This window comes from Lonchura striata, chromosome 3 (genome assembly GCF_050655825.1).
Source record: "Lonchura striata isolate lonStrDom1 chromosome 3, ASM5065582v1, whole genome shotgun sequence".
Classification (NCBI taxonomy): domain Eukaryota; kingdom Metazoa; phylum Chordata; class Aves; order Passeriformes; family Estrildidae; genus Lonchura; species Lonchura striata.
In genome coordinates this window covers 82321643-82338850 of record NC_140705.1, presented here as the reverse complement: position 1 = coordinate 82338850, position 17208 = coordinate 82321643, and the positions used below count along the sequence as shown (strand labels likewise).

The following is a 17208-nucleotide window of genomic DNA, read 5'->3' as shown; positions in this document are numbered from 1 at the left end:
GGCATAAATTTTAAAGTGCTGCTAACCACACACAGGTGACAAGTATATAAAAACTTTTATGTACACACCCTGAAGGATTAATAACAGAATCTGGAAAGGATACAATTGCATGTTTGTTGCTTTCTTCAATGCTTTCTAGCAAATAGAGATCGAGCAGTGCCTGAAATGAAAGATGAAAAGGTTTTCTAATGCTCCTGTCTTCCACAATCATTGGCTTTAGGGGACTGCTGCTGCTGCTCCTGGGGTTTTCAGTGAACAGAACACTCACATGTAAACTAACAGGTGGGTATTTCCCAGTGCCGCCTTCATCTCTCTGCCACAACTTCTCCACTTCCTCTCCCAACTGGGAAACCATTCCATCAATCATTAAGCAATCAGAATCCCATTTGCCTCTGCAACAAAAGAGAGCAAGGGCTTGCACAGTGTAAAACACACAATCCAGCCTCTCAGTGTCACACATTTCTCTGAGTCAGAGGAAAGATGGTCTTCAGCTCACAATTAACTTATTAATTAAGAAGCCTGAAGCATGAACCCAAGAGAAGAGCTGCAATGACCTTCTGGGTTCCAGGCTTGCTTTCTTGCTCTGTTAAGTGTAATGCCAAGGAGTGCAGACAAAGGGTTTTAACTGCAAAAATAACACTCTCACAAGTCTAACAGTGTCAGCTTTCTAGAGAATTCCTCTAAGTCTTACCTTGATAAACGCTCGAGTTTCTGTCGGTGACCTGTATAGTAGCTCTGAATCAGAGGGTAATTGTAGAAAGGTCGAGACAAATGCATGTGATCATCTACAGGTGACAAAGTAAAAGCAAGTTAAAGAAGACCACATTTTTCAACTAAAACTTTGGACTAGACAGACAGATACCACACAACCTCAAGAAGCCTCCAACTCTCAGAGAATCCGATCCTGTTTCTGCCTTTGCTAACGGAGAACTATGACAAAACTACTACTGCTGAAATCTGCAAAACTGCAACTTCTTCTTGTCTCAAGACCAGTTTCGTGTCTGTGGTTGATGCAGCATTCAGACCAAGAAGGGTAAGCTCAAGGCTACTCCTAAATAAACAACTGTCAAAGGGAATGATTTTTTGAACATATGACCATCTGTAAAACAATTACAGCTGACAATGGAATTTATAAGGTGTCTGAATTAAGAGCATTTCCAAGGACTACTTTCACCTTGAGCAAAAAATCAAAGGTTCAAAACCTGCAGGTACTGATTTTACTATCAAAACAAGTGTTTTGGTACTACAGGTTCTGCTTACCTAAACCCTCGGGAAGGAGACTGGATTGACAGAACCAGATCACCACTTGTGCATACAAAGAAATGAGGCTGGTTACCATCTGCTTATTTGTCAAGTCTGAAAAACCTGAAAAAAAGGCAAAACAAGATTTGAGTATTGCAATTCCTCCTATTTTACAGAACTCCCTTTGCAGAACAAATAGAAAGTATGAACAAACACAGTAGAAACCTGCCTTTGTAGTTGTCTCTCTGGATCACTTATGAATTTGGAGAAAAAAAAAAACACCATTCTCCCCTCGCCAAAAAAACCCCAATCACTACAAAGAAACAGAATCACCAAAGATTAAAATTGAAAAATAAAGCCTAAACTATTAGATATACTTAGGAAGACAACGTTTGTTTTCCATGTAGCAAAGAGCTTTAGTTTAGTGAAAGACATTATAGTCCTCTATTTCCATCAACATGCCAACAACAATTTATAAAATCAGAAGCCAAAAAAACTCAAGGAAATGGCTTTACAAGTTACTCACTTTAGTTTCTTTCTATTTCCCAGCAATCCGCACACAACTATCAATTGCCAGCTAACAATTAGGAACACTTCTCAGCATTACCACACTCAGTTGCTGCAATTGCCACCCAGGTTCTCGCGCAACTCGGTGCTGAATCAGTGTAGCCTCCCATACCCAGCCTCATGGACTCCACAACAAGCTGCTTCCCTCAACTCAAACAGGCTTAAATCCAAGTCCCAGCTGCTTAGATTTAAGCCTCTCCTTCCAGCTCAACCTGACTCTCTCCCAGTCATCCAAAACAACAATAGCTCCTATGCCCAGTTACAACCAAAGCATCCTTCCAAATCTTACCAATCAGACCAAAGGCCTAGCAGTGCTTTCACCAACCTTTCTCAGTAAGCTCTCGGGCTTCTGTTAGGAAACAGTTCAGGACTGTGCTGAGGTTGCTCAGAAGCAGCTGGCAGTGCTGAAGGGACTGTAATGTCTGTGGGTCAATGAAGTTGCAGGAGCCATCAAAGAGCGGAACACCTTGTCAAGGAGAAATATTCAATCATCAATCAGCAGAGCAACTGCACACTTCCAAACTTAAACAACCACAAGTGACTTAAAGAACCAGCAGCATACACTGGCAGATTACTGAAGAAGATCCTTTATGAAGAATGACTCGAGGTTTCAAAAAACCACTACACCACTACTCACATATTTGGTCCAGTTCATCTTTTGTACAGACCACTTTGTTCCACATCCACTCAAGAACAAACCGTAAATTTACAGCAGAACTTGGCTGCTCTTTAAAAACAGAAAACAAAAAGGACATGAAATCACAATTTCTAACCAAAACAGACACAACATAAAAACAATGGAAGCAGCATTACCTTCAGAAGTCCAGTGTTTAATGCATCCTGTCAGAAGTTCTAAAGAACCTGTCTGCACAGCAGCTGACAACACTGCTTCTAACTGCTCCTCCTGAACAGAACAGACAAAAGCAAATCACAACCTCACATACTTTTCTTTTAAGGCTTACCTTGATAAACACTGGAGTTTCTGTCGGTGACCCGAATCAGATACTACCTGAGCCACAACACAAGTGTTTTTTTTCTAACTGGATGCCCATTCAGACACTAGTTGCAAATGCAACTAATTCCATATTCTTGATTCTTTCTTAATTCGAGCCACAGGCTGGACTGCTTGCTAGTTTGAGGAACACAGAAACGTTTTCCTCTGACATCTCAACTTCACACAGGCTAGTTTCAATCTCTGTTTCTGTGCCTTGAGGTTTCAGTCTTCATTTAGTGAGTCCCAATTAACTATTTTCAGTAACATCCTCTGCTAATACCCGTTATGCACTTTGGGCATGCCCTTTTGCCATCAGGAACACGTGAAGGGGACACAGCAAGCACCACTGCGTTTGCATGGAAACACTGAAGCTGAGGTCAAGCAGCTCCTGAGACTAGCAAGATATGAAGCAGCTTTGACAGTCAAAACATTAAGTTACAATTTTTTGAAGTACCAGAAAGAAGTGAAACATTTTAGTTCTAACAGGCTGGAATTTCAGCCTGTTCAATTACTGTATTCTATTGCCATGGCAGCCCTTGAGAAAGATAATGCACAGGCATGCACACACATGGGAAATAATGTAGCAGCTTATTCCAGCTGGTGTTCAGACATTTATTTCAGGTGAAATGATCCTGCATAGAATTTTTCCCTTTTTTTATTCCTGTATTTTTTTGAAAACAAACTTTTAAAGTTTGCATTCTAAGTAAAATCATGACATTTAAGAGTGATTTCTACATATTAGAAGACATACAGGATATTTCCATCATTTTCGAAAATGCATTTCAGAGATGGAAACATGCCAAATACTACTTAGCATACCAAACAAAAATTTCAAGCTACTTGATCTTAATTCTGAATTTCTTCTTTCTAGTATTCAATAGCAATCCCTGCTTAATGCAGTGTCTGAACAATATAATCACAATTCAGCAAATGCCATAGTAAAATTTCTTGCTTTCTCAAGTAAATTCACACCAGAGTTGACATCAGAAAATCCAATCAGAATCTAAAAGCCTACATCAGGCTTGCAAAATAAGCATTCTATGGGCCGGGTCTGCTTGCCAAATTTCTTTTAGCTACCACATTATGCAGAAGCGTTATTTTTCCTGACACATTTCCACAGTCGGGTGAAGAATCCCACAGACAGGAAGATGAAGGCAGGGGGAAGACTGCTCTCCTCTCTCCTTCCTAGTGCTGCTGCTCCCTCCATGATGACCACATCCAACCCTTCAGCTTTGACCCTGCCTGGAGAAAGATGGGCTGCTCATCACAAAGACTCCTCCTCTCATGAAACTCTTCAGAGGAGAAACAAAGTTCGCTGCACCGAAAATGGAAAACCCATGAGAGAGGGGTGTGAAGCCACAGACAGAATGTAGCAGTTTTGGAAGATACATTATTTCTGCTATCTATATGTCAAAACCTGCCTCTCAGAGCAGCTTGCAATCAAAAATCATGGTCTTACAGCCTCTTCAGACAAGATGATGTATTTCCCCCTGGATTCCCCAAAGTACACTCACCTGACTCAGACTGGATGGCTGGACATCAACCAGTCTTGGAGACAGCAAGCCAGCTACAAGACACCGAGTGTAGCTGTCACAAATGGCTTCACTTATTAAAGGACCAGATTTCTTCAAAAACTTCAGGGTCTGAAACATCAATCAAAACACACTGGTTAAGACAGCATTCAGTCACTAAGGCTCTGCCTTAAAAACAACAGCCAAACTAATGGTTTCCATTTTAAAAAGTACCCTGCAGAAGAAAATATCAACCCTTACAATGCTAAAAAAAGTACTTTCCAGCCTGTCAATACAAAGGCCCTGGTATTTTCTCAGATACAAATTACATTCAACAGAAATGAAACCTAACACACAACTTTAAATCACACATCTGAGCTTGTTTGTCCTGAAGCTGATTCATGTTACAGTATTTAGTGAGCTGGAACTTAATTTGAAAGGGTTTGTCAAAAGCTGTGCAGTGGCTCAGAAATTATAATTTGGCCAAGGTTGAGAAAAAAAACTGCATTTCTTCTCAAACAGTTAAATCACTTTTCCCTTTCTCCATGCTGTTCTCCTTTCTCAAGTTCATCAACCCTAACTCCACTCTATACAAAGAAGTAAACGCTTTCCCCAACTTCCACCACACTTGTCCTTCTGACTACAGCAATGCTGCAATTCCTTTCCAGCCATTCAACCCCTGCTCGTGTCTCCTTAAAACAGGGCCATTTGCACAAAACTGGCACGATATGACTGAAGCTATGCATGTGCATGGGCAATGTGAGCATCAAGAGGTCTCTCACACTCAAAGCACTGCAAGAGAAAAGTTAGGAAAGGTTCATCTCTTGGCACTCTCAATACAATTAAAAAGTCACCTCCTTCTGGAAGCCGGTGCAAGTCATGTGAACAACTCCCGAGTTGAGCAAGCACGTCACATCTGCAGAAACAAGGAACGTTTGACAGACCTTGTTACCTTAGCTCCACTTGATGCTTTTTAAATAGTGCTGTCTGCAAAGACAAACCTCCAGCACCCCTTTCCTTCATCACATCACTCGCACACTTCCCATAAAAACTACTTAGTCTCTGTCTGTAGAAACTTAAGGTTGAGTGCTATCCAGGTGCCTCAGCTCAAAGGTATTTAATTTTGTGACCACCACCCCTTCCCAGGCTATGTTACAAAAGCCCCAAAACCCAAAACTCAGAAGCCTGTCAGATGTGTTTCACAAGACTAAGTACCTTGTCAGGACAAGGAAATCAGGTTGGACGAGGTTTGTGGGCCTTTTTTGCATTTGGTTTTTGTGTGACAAACAATGAACAAGAGAAATGAAAGAGAACCACTAAAGTGGCATTTGACCTCCACCGAAACTTGTCACTATTGAAATGAAAAGCACTGAAATACCTACCAAAATTATAGGTGCTTGGATTAAAAAACTGTTCTGGTGGTGGATAAGAAGGGGGAACCCCCCGACTCAGACTACGCTCGTGTACCAGAATATCCAAAATGAGGTTTGGAGATGTCATGCTTATTACAGGATCCAGTGACCACAGTGCAAAATAGGGGCAATCATGAAGCAATTCTTCTGGCCTTAAAAAGAACAAGTGCATAAGCTCGGCAGCAATTTTTAAATTAATCCTTTGTAGGGATATTGAAACCACTTAGTTAAAACCCACCACAATGAGTCTGGCATTTGAGCATGATACCAGCGATTGATGTCAAACACACCCAAATAAACAGATGGTTTTTCTTGACCATAGGTATTCACTTGCCAACTGAAGATCGATACACTGGTGTCAGGAGAGATAACTGTCAAAGACAAGACATTGTTGCTTGTAGAAAATATATTTGCTGTTATTTCACTCATGAAACAAAACATTTTAGTAGGAATGATAAAAAAAATTATGAAATAGCAACCATCTCTTCAGTAGGCCTCAGTCATACTGCCTCTTTTTCTTATTCAAATTATATTTGTTTTAAACAAAATCAAATACACAATTATTAATTAAGTTTTGCATGCTGGATGAATAATTTGGTGGAAAAATATGATGGGAACTCATAGATTGCTATTTTTAGAAAGCATATTTGTATTTATCATATACAGTTTATTCCTCACTAGCATGATTGATTTCAGTATATGACTAAACAGGAAGCTTAAAGAGTCAAAGAAAATAATTAAATTATCAGACTAAATAAATAAAATAATACTTAAAAATACAAAGAGGACATAGCAATAAAGATTTTAACATAAAACATTCACAATGTTCTATTCCAGTTCCCTCTGTAATTGGAATGTTTTGTGTTCTCTGGGGAGAATGCATTCTCTAGGTCTAAAACCATGTGAATAGCATTTACTCTAATAGAACAAGAAACAAGAGAAGACTGTATGTTTGGCAAAATGCTTCTCGGTTCTCTCTTCAATTCTTCACTAAGGATTCTCACACACTTTGCTATGCCTCATTGTGAACGTCTGTGCCATTTCAATTTTGTCAGCTGCTGAAACTACCTTAGCATATAGCAATTACCTTCCCAACTGAGAAGACAACCTCACTGCTGGCCTCAACACATATCCAGCAGAAGCTCATGTATGCCAAGAACTTAACTTGAGCAGATTTGAATAAAATTTAATTATAAACCATCAGAAAACTAACAGGTATTTCACCATGCCTCATACTTGATAATAACAAGACAGAAAAGGTTTTTCTTCTTGTTATTTTGGGGATTTGGAGTTTTTTAATGTGGTGGGGTGGCTCATATTCAGCCAGCTGTCATGTAGGACACCTTGGTACTTTTCCACCAGGCACATTTTCCAACCACTTTTCCCCAAGCCTGTAGCATTGCAAGAGGTGTTTGTACCTCCTACACTTGGCCTCAGTCCATCGATCCAGCCTGTTCAGATCCCTCTGCACAGCCTTCCTATCCTCCAGAAGATCAACATCCTTGTCCAAGATGGTGTTGTCCCAAACTTACTGAGGGTGCACTCAGTCCCCTCATTCATTGATGAAGATATTTCATAGGACTGGCCCCAGTTCTGAGCCCTGGGGAACTAGATTCAGTGGATGCACACTGGATGCAGCCAGAGGTTTGAGCAGGATAAAAAAAATTCAGGTAACACTCCTAAACAGTAGACTAAGCAATAAAATGATCTTACTCTTCAATGCAGACAACTGGCAGAACAAGCTGAATGACCAGTCTTATACAGATGACCCCATTCACTGCTCTAGCATCTCAGCAAACCTAAAATAAAACCTTTTTTCCTTTAAAGAATGATGTTCAGGCGGGTAAGAAATCTCACATTAACTTAAGTACATAGTTTCTTTTAATAAACCCAAGAAGGTCAGCTAGATGAATATTTAAGACTTTAAGACTGTGGGTATAGAACAACATTCACTGCTTAAATTTCTAAACCATGTAGTTCAGAATAACCAAACAAGGACATCAGAACAAACCTTTATTAACGCTATCCTCTCTGACAGCATGGTTGTGAAATTTTCCTATGGTCTGACAGCTGAGGAATTTAGTATTGCTGGTCTGTCCTCTCAAGGGAAAGATTCCACCAGAGAGATCTAAACTAAAGAGTTTGACACAGTATGTAAAACCCTGGGGGGAAAAAATGAAAAAGAGAGGAAAGGTAATTTTGAAATAACAACATACATTATACCTAAGTATGAATTAATGCAAATATCTGATATAATATGCTTATTTCACTGTATGCTTCCCATCAATAGGAATTACATCTGACATGCACGAGAATTAGGTGTCAAGTCATAATGGGCAAGTTTGGCTCTAAAGGCTTTTGCACATTTTCAAAATTTAGCATTTCCCTATGTCCAAGATTAAAAAAAAAAAGTTTTCCTATTACCATCTGAGTAGGAGTTGCCTCGGGGCAGTTTTCCTTATCTGCTGTTAATAGCCCCATCAATGCCTTGCCACATGACTCAGAGATACACTGTCCAGGAGAAGGAGGTGATTAAGGACACACCTCGTGACTCATAATAACCAATTGTGAGATGCTCTGGCGAGGGGGAAGGAGCTAGGCATTCCCACCTGGATAAAACTGGGAATTTCTAGACAGAGGGGCAGCCTTTTCACAGGTTCTCCGAGAAGACACAGCAACTACATCTGCCATCCCAAGAGGACTGCAGCTACTCCAATTTGGACTGCTACCAGCATGCTGGCCAGGTGGTATTCTGACTTTGTCAGTAATCCTTCCCTTTGTATTATTGCATGTATTTTTTTGTCCTTTTCCCAATAAATTGTATTTCTAACTTGGAGTCTCTCACTGGTTTTGCTTTCAAACCAGAACACCCTAACATTAGTCTAGATCTAAACATGTGTTGCAGAATTCCTTGCATCATCCAAGTGCCTTTACAAACCTGAACAAATACTTACAAAGAGACATCTAAAACAATGCAACACATCTTGACACAAAGCCTTTGCTCCATGTTTTGATTACAGAACCTGACATTACAGCAGCTAAAGGTCTGTCAGGAGACATTATTGATAAGCATATCAGTGGAATGAACACTCATCTCTCTAGTAACAATGAGAACTCCCTAAAGACTTTAAACCTTCTTTCAAACCACATGAGCTCTTATCATGGAAATATCCCTCAATTCCTTATGGAGAGGACATAGGATGAATGGACAATGTGTTTAAGATCCCAAATTACTACAGAGCAAGCAAACTCCTCTGAGACACACAGAAATAAATCTACAGAAAGGATGGCCCTAAACCTCTGCCACCACCATTTTCTAAGGAAGCATTAAGTGAAATACTGTCTTTTCAGTACAACTCTCATTTCACCTGTCTACCATACAACATGTGAATGTGTGTGTATTGTGGACAAATAGCAGCTCTACAATAAAAAAACCCAACAAAACACCAAACTAAAAAGCACAGCAAAATTACTTCCAAACAAAAACTGAGTTTCCAAAACTTTTAGTGATCTAAAATGAACTGGCATGAAACAACACATTCTAATTCTATACATTTAATTCATCTAATCTGAGAAGAGACAAGCTCACTCTTAATGGTTCCAGGAAATGCTATAAATAAATATCAGATGTCTAAAATAAATTAATAGATTAAAAGTTTTTCATTACTGAAAAGAAAAAATGGTAACATCTGTCCTGAAACATGCACATTCTATTCTATTTTATTCAGAAATTTTGGAAATAACAAATACACATGCACTGTAGTTAAGAAAAATCAAAAACATCTCTTTGAAAAACTAACATGAAGCCTAAGCAAAGAATCTCATCTTATGAAATGACTAAAGATAAAATTTATTTTAAAAAAAGACGAGGATCTGAACAAGATGTCCACCATACCAAAGGACAGTTCCATAAGATAAAGTACTATAATTCTATAAAGTCATCAGGCATTCATTTTAATGAATGACTAGAAATTTCAGCTTTCATTCATATACAAAGAGCCAACTTAATTGATACTCAGGGAAACTTTATCTTTTCATCTCTTACATATAGCCTGTCTTACCTCATATGTGACTTGTCCTGATGCCAGACATTTCCTGTCACCAAATGCTAATTGCAAGAGATGCAAATTTACAGCATTCCCTTCACTGGAAAAGGTATAAACGAGGAGATTTGATTACAAAGCTGCTTTACAATCCTCATTATCATTTTATTAGACCTAGGCTGAAACTAACCTGAGAGCATGCTCTTGCTGAAAAGAAAAACACTGCTTTTCAAAACATGGTAATTGGTCACACTTAGCCAGTAAAACCGAAAGGAGGAAATTCTGACATGAACAGCTTCAGGGGCAAATGCTAACTATACCATTGGAAAGCTTTAATATTCAGCATGGACCTAAAATTGTCAAAAATAGCTCTTCACAGTAAAGCATTCTCCATAAAACTGCTTTGAAGTAAAGCTCAAGAAAACTGCCACTCTATGAACGGCTGGGCTGACTAAGAAGCTTGCTGATGCTGAGAGAGAGAGGTATGTTTGTCCCCTTCCCATCTAAGTTCCAGTCCCTCTCCTGCATGCAATGCACCCTTCAACACTCTGACTTATTCCTTATCCAAGCTGGAAACCATTGATATGTTTGCTGAACACTGCTCCTTTTCTACCAGAGAAGCTGAACTGGCACATAAGGACTCCAAAGATTTCTGAAGCTCTCATGAAGCAACCAGCAATATTGTCATCATCCTCTTTTAGGGACAACTCTATGTGAACAAATATTAAACAAACAGTTAAATTAGTCACTTATTGTAATTTTTATTCACCTTTGTTGTGTAGACTGAACAGCCCATAAGTAGCAACAATTTTGAAGATCATTCTCAGGCTCTTGAAAAGCAAGAGCACAGACAGGAATCCTTCCTCCTCCAAGTTGAGTGTAGTGCCTGCAGGTTTGAAAAAAAAGTAGAAAAGACAAATAATGGTATCAAGCAACTGACTACCTTTTATGCAGCAATCAAGGTGAGATTTCTGTCCATCAAAGCAATAACCTCTATTTATGTCCTCCTCTGCCTGAGGAGGAAGAACAGAAATGATTAGTTCAGCTGCTAGGGAAAACACTGTTCCTATTGTTGAAGTCTACTTCAGTACTGAACTTAAAATGCAGTACATCTGAACATATTTAAAACAACACCAAACACAAGGAGCTTCTCATTTCTTTATTTGGACATTGAAACAAACTTTTTCTTTCAGACTTCTGAACCTTAGTTGTAACTTCACAATCTTTTCCTGATACTTAAATGTGCCTCCACTGTCTATTTATGCATTCATAATTATGGTAACTGCAGATTTGCTAAAGTAAACCCCTATCTGAATTTCACCATTTATTTAAAGTGACACCACTCTTTAGCAGATATTAAATAATTTCTTAATTTTACTATTGTTTATAAATTTACATGCTTCTTATTCTCATTTCCAAGGCTTCCAAGGAAAAATTGGCTCATGTACATCAATGCTATTGAATTATTATGTCTCACTAGTTTCATCCTGGACCCCTAAAAAAATATAATCAGCAAAATCACATTATTCATATAATGAAGCTTTTCAGTGCATGCTCTCATTGCAGTAACTGGTTGTGAAAAATAATTTCTAAAACCTGTCTCATGGAAAAACACACAGTGCCGTATTTCACTGAATATGACAGGACAGACGAAACTGACTTAAAAAATCAGATCTCTCACATCCCTACTGTCTGACATGACCCAGTACTTTCCACAAGACCTCTATGCACGGGCTCTATTTCAGTCCACTGCAGAGGAGCTGCTGCACTTAATCCATGTATGAGTTAAGAGGATTTCTGAACACACCAAGGTTATACCCAACATCCCACACACAGAAAATGGGCTCTTGAAATTAATATATTTCCTGAAGCAGAAAAATTGAGACTCCTGTGCCTCCAAGCATGGCCAAGTAGAAGTGAGTACTTACGCCTTCTTCAAAGTTTTCATGTTCCCCAGTGACAAGTAGCCATCAGAAAAACCCACAACGAGCTGGTTGCTTCTGCTTATGTAGCACAGGGTTGATATTGCTGTTCCTGAAGGACTTCGTAATTGAAAACAGAGATGCCTCCCTTCCCTGGTCACAGCTTCTCTTCTTTGTAGAACTTCAGCAGGAATTCTAGTGACAACTTCTAGATCTACACACATAAAAACAGGCCAGAAATTAATGCATTATGACACTTCAGTTGCATTTTAAACTGATGTGATTATACAACTTGTATAATCTAATTCTTCAAGCAAAACACCGATTTTTGCAGCACCTTTTTTTGCTATTCCCATTTGTTATTCCCCTGTTATTAAGCTTGGGTCTGCTCTGCTCTGGATCGCATCTCACAGCATTTATTTGGGAAGCTGCATTTTCATGGGGCGCTGGCATTGTGCCAGCATCAAACCATGACATGCACCCAGTCAGAGAACAGAAGGACTCTCTAATGGGACAGGCATTCTCACTCCTATTTCAAAACTAGGTACAAATGTAACCATTGCAGACCAATTCCTTTATTGGGACTCACAAGGAAGCTACTTGAAGAGACATGAACTCCTGAAGCCACTCTGACAACACCCAAAACAGTGTATGCAATCTGAAAACACAAATTGCAGGATTCATTCACACAAATGCAAGATTTCTGATAAGCCAGATTTACTTTAAAACACAAGCCTAAAGCCTGACCCAAGTCATTAATGGAAACAGGAGAGAACACTCCCAAGGAATTTGGCACCTCTGGCACAACTTCCTATCCCACAGTTGCACTGACTCAAGTGGAAAAATTCCTACCTCCCACTGGCAAAAATCACAGGGGCAAAGGCATGTGGGCAGCAAGAGGCCTTCTTGACATCGGGAGGAGTATTAAGCCACTCCCATTTTTTGACCAGTTCAGAACCATACCACGTCAAACTGCTGTCTGCAGTCGGCAATGTCAGTAGTCAGTCAGCACGTGCTGGGCTCTGCATTGGGACACAAGCTGGGTTTTGAAAAGAAACACATTTTCTTACTTCTAAATTCAGTTTAAAAACTGCAGCTTACCTGATGCTTCTACTTCATTCTGACTGCAAGATAAATCATCCAAACAAAGGTCAACCAGAAGGACATGGCCAACATCTGTGGCCACTGCTGCCACTCCAAAGAGCCATCGCAGACTCTGATGAAGGTGCCGCGTGCTCACGCTGGCTCCGCCGTCATTGCTGATGGGTTCGATAGCAGTCACCTGCAGGGAGCTGCACGTTAATATCAAAGCTCTTCCACAGGCTCAAGAGTAATCCCCAGAAGGAAAGCCAGCATTAGCACATCAGAAACAGGAAACTAAATACAGAATAAGATGTCCATGGGAATGAAACAATCCCAGAAAGGATTGGAGGGGGATGCTGGCTTACTAAAATCCACACTGGCTCTCACTTTGACTGATAATATCCTATAAAAATTTTAAATGCACACCAGCACTCTGTAAAAGGCAGCCTAAGCCAATAGCAAGAGACTAAACAAGAACTCAGCCTATGGCAGGAGCTCTCTCTGCTGCCTCATAGGCCAAGCACTCCCCATGACCTCAGCACAAGGTGAACAGACCCTTCAGCACCCACAGCACACCCAGGACAATACTGACTGCTCTAGCAGACACAAGCACACCAGGGCTCCTGCACTAAAGCTGCACAACACAAGAATAGGGGCTATCTTCTGGCCTCTTACAAATACAGCACCATGAAAGCAGACATCAGCTGTACAGCAACAGCAAAGGTTTGTCTGAAACAAAGAAGTGAGCATTACAAGTGAGCATCTTTTTATGTAGCTTATTTACCCCCAGATGTATGGAAAAATATCCAAACTTATAGGCCCCCTAAGTTTTTTTCTGTGCTGTATCAAGCACTTGCTTATGCACTGCCTGGCTACCTGCAATACAATCCACCTTTTACCTTGAACACAAGTCCAATCCTACAGCTACCTCTAGTAAATTCAGATAATTTTGTTTTCTTTCAGAATTCCTATTCAAATTAAATTTTTAATCTTTACTGCTGCTCAGAGGACTAACAAGAATATTTTGATTATTCAAATTCTTGTGCTTTGAGTCTTAGTGAGTGTGATGAGGAAATACAGAACACATCTTGGTGTGCAATTACACAAGGTTCAAGGGTTGCTTCTTCTAACTGTTTAATGTTATTATTTTCATTGTACAGCTGGATTCAAATGAATCTTTATTAGCTCTGCATAGAGTCTTTTAACAATGTTCCATGTAGAAGATCCTGAAATGACATATTTTTCCACTAGGCTATGCACTGCTTTCTCCTATTCTCCTAGAGTACTGCCAACTCATTCTGAGGAAGAACAGAGAAAACTTTTCTCACTGAATCTGAATGCTGCCCGTCTGCCTCATACAAACCAGGAAAATTTGAAAAAACACCATGAGGCAGTCCTGAAACATGCAATCACAATAAACCCACATGGAAAATAATACTAGAAATATGGTGCTCCTCAAAGCTTTAAAACAACAAGGACAAAAATGCAGAAAGGGGTGTTGAGAAAAAGGCTCTCTTGGCTGGGTACTCTGAACTGACAATATGTTAATAAAATTCAGAAAACATACAACCTTCAAAGAGATGTTCCAAGCATCTCCTGAAACAAGATTCATGCAGCACCAAACAACACAACATTTTCATTTCCCCAAAAAGATACATACCCTTCCTGGAAGAACAACTGCTTTAACCACTCTCGAGATCCCAAGGTCATACAGACAGAGAACACTTCCCTCTGCTTCCTCCAACCCAACCAGGAGCCCAGTCCTCTTGTGCCAAGAGAACTCCTTCACCACGCGAACAGTGGAAGGCTGCTCGCTCACTCCACTGAAGCGATACGCAGAGAGCCGCTCCCCGGTCACTGAGTTCACCACCTCCAGCTGGGGGCCACACGCCAGCCACGCCAGGCCACTCCTGCCTGCAGGAAAAAGAAACACCACTCAACAAACGCCCAGCAGAAGAACTGAAACAACAGCAATGGCACTGCCACTGGGCCTTTCCCTCAAATGCACCTAAAGAGAGGAAGGCCAACCTGCCTACACCTGGACAATTATTTTAAATCACCCACTGCAATCCTCAACCAATACTTCTTAAAATTAATAACCCCATTCTTTGGCATTTATATTTGTCATTCCAGCACTCAAGAACGTTGACTGTTTGGGATAAAGATTACAATAGATTGAGCTCTAGCCTGTATGCCATACTTGGCCTGGTTTTGCTAAGAAACACCTAGATATGTACAGGAATACAAGTCTCAAAGCATACTTCAAATACAGGCCATCTAAACCAATTCCTTTCCAGTTAGGAATTTTGCTTGACACATGACTACTCTGGGCAGGGATTTGGATAGGAAATTATCTTAAAATGGGCACTGAATGCATAATTACAACTTTTACATGTCCTGATCCCAGAAAGAATTTAACAAGTGTTGTTTCACCAAAGAATTTAACACTTGCTCCTCTACTGAAGAACTTCAAGGTCAAAAGAAGGATGAGCTCCATTACTGCAAGTACAGTCATGTAGGTAAGATTCTACCTGCTCTTAACAGAAGCCCAGACATCCAGACAGGCATCCAGCTCTACCTTCGGATCACCTAGAAAGTCAACTGCTTAATCTGCTTAGCTGTTGTCAGCAACTCTCACTGGGTCCTCATCTGCATCCTAGTCAATACCTTGGAAATACATGGGCAGCGCTTAACAGAGCTGTCCCTCTTTCTGCTTTTTATTTAGACTAGGGAAGAAAAAGGAGCATATTGTGTCTCTCTAACTGCTTCTGCATGAGATGCTATGATGGACATAGAGCTTGAGCTGGTAAAAAGAATACCTCCCAAAACCATACTATTTCTTCCTTGAAAACTGCCTTCTATTTCATGCAAAGCTGAGGAGGGCATGGCCAGCTATACTATTTAAATAGCACATGATTCGAGCAGGCTGTTGCAATTTCAACTCAGCGCTTCTAATTATTAAAATATCCTGTCAGCACTATCAAAATCTGATGCATTTTACTTAAAAGAATCAACCTGATGCCATGACCCTGTGCTTCAGGCAATAACAACTTCATACCAAATCCAAATTTTAAAGGAAAATGCTCACCTCCAGAAAACTTCCCACACAGCGCAGAGTCTAGGGTGATCTCATCTTCCCCAAGTGCCTCAACAGTCACCTCTGGAAACTGCAGCAGACTGCTCGTTACCTGAGCCGTTAGGTCTCGCATTCTTCACTGCAAATAAAGAAAACAAGGCAGAGACTCCCTTCAGCCATAAATATCTTTGAGACTGACCCAAGCTTCATCAGTATGCAGTGACAAATCTCCCATACATCATTTGTAGCTCTTTTTTGCTCAAAAGAAATGGCACTTAGGACAGTTTTTCATCTCACAGCAGAGCAAAATGAGACTTGTGAGCTTTTCTGATGCCTATGAGATCAACAAAAAGGGACACAGAGGGACAGACAAGATAAATAACAGGGAATAGAACAACAGATCAAGTTCAAGGCTACTCATACAGTCAGGTTAACAAGATTTGATCCCAGAAAAATAATATTTTAAAAAGTTTGTGCTTTCCAGGAAGCATAAACCTACATCAGAATATAAGAAGTAGAAAGGATTCCCAAGCTCTATCCCCACTTTATCCCACTCAGCCCCCAACATCTAAGATTCTGTATTAGATGCAGACCAAAGGTTTGATTTTCCTCTAAGTGAGAAAACTAACATGGATCAGAATTGGACATTAGGGCAAATTTACCCAGCTATCTGCTGCGGCTCTTGTATGACACAACTCTGGTTTCATTTAAGTGTTGTGCCTGTCTGACATGGCTAAGCAAGCAAAAGTTCCTAAGGTCTGCACTGAGTCAATGCTTGCCTCTACATTGCTCCCTTTATCTGGACAAACAGACATAGGTGCCAAGGGGCTCAGTACAGAACACAGCACTGAGGTATTTCATTGTTTCTCCCCCCAGCACAGGTTCTAGAATCTCGGCTTTATAACATAATTCTAGAATGGCCTTCTGGAACCACAGCAATCATCTTGTCCAACTGCCCTGCTGCTCAAGCCACCACCTAGAGCAGGCTGCCCAAGACTGGATGCAAGTGGATTTGGAACATTTAATTCTCCAACAGGTTTTTACAACCAGCAACATGACAAGATCAACTGCAGAAACACCTGCAACCCATGCAACAAGGCCTGGTGTTTGGTGACTCTCTCCTGTCCATTTAAGGATTCTATTCTCTCCACCACACCAGCAAACCAGCATCACAGCAGAAAAGACCTGTCACCACTGCTTCTCCAAAGCTATATGTGACACCTTAATTCCCAGAGCAGCACTCAGGCAGTCCCTGGCTGTCGGGCCCCGCCGCCCCCGGCAGCCACGCCGGCTAAGCGGCCGCCATGTCGCGCTCGGGCTGGTGCGAGCGCACGCCCCGCCCCTGCCGCAGGGCCCCG

The 17208-nt window shown here is 40.6% G+C and overlaps 2 protein-coding genes across 4 annotated transcripts in view; one reads left to right on the top strand and one right to left on the bottom strand.

The window, feature by feature from the left end:
- The window catches only part of SCCPDH (saccharopine dehydrogenase (putative)), a 24946-nt gene extending 16392 nt beyond the window's left edge, over positions 1-8554 (top strand). Inside the window, exon 13 of the mRNA XM_085576944.1 lies at positions 221-8554. Within this exon, the coding sequence (XP_085433070.1) occupies positions 221-255 (35 nt within the window). The 3' untranslated portion in view covers positions 256-8554. The remainder of the gene's footprint in view (positions 1-220) is intronic.
- LOC144246049 (protein ELYS-like) overlaps positions 1-17208 on the bottom strand; it is a 23142-nt gene extending 5934 nt beyond the window's left edge. Inside the window, exons 1-19 of one of the 3 annotated variants that reach the window (XM_085576934.1) lie at positions 17072-17208; positions 15863-15989; positions 14435-14688; positions 12793-12973; positions 11698-11905; positions 10539-10655; positions 9788-9872; positions 7738-7888; positions 5965-6097; positions 5697-5878; positions 5169-5230; positions 4318-4446; positions 2623-2713; positions 2447-2536; positions 2135-2275; positions 1261-1365; positions 692-785; positions 269-392; positions 104-160 (exon numbers count right to left, since the gene is read on the bottom strand). In XM_085576934.1, the coding sequence (XP_085433060.1) occupies positions 104-160; positions 269-392; positions 692-785; positions 1261-1365; positions 2135-2275; positions 2447-2536; positions 2623-2713; positions 4318-4446; positions 5169-5230; positions 5697-5878; positions 5965-6097; positions 7738-7888; positions 9788-9872; positions 10539-10655; positions 11698-11905; positions 12793-12973; positions 14435-14688; positions 15863-15983 (2325 nt within the window). In that variant the 5' untranslated portion in view covers positions 15984-15989; positions 17072-17208. Of the gene's footprint in view, positions 1-103; positions 161-268; positions 393-691; positions 786-1260; positions 1366-2134; positions 2276-2446; positions 2537-2622; positions 2714-4317; positions 4447-5168; positions 5231-5696; positions 5879-5964; positions 6098-7737; positions 7889-9787; positions 9873-10538; positions 10656-11697; positions 11906-12792; positions 12974-14434; positions 14689-15862; positions 15990-16087; positions 16113-17071 lie in introns of those variants that run through there. The other 2 variants (XM_085576936.1, XM_085576935.1) reach the window with 2 other exon arrangements.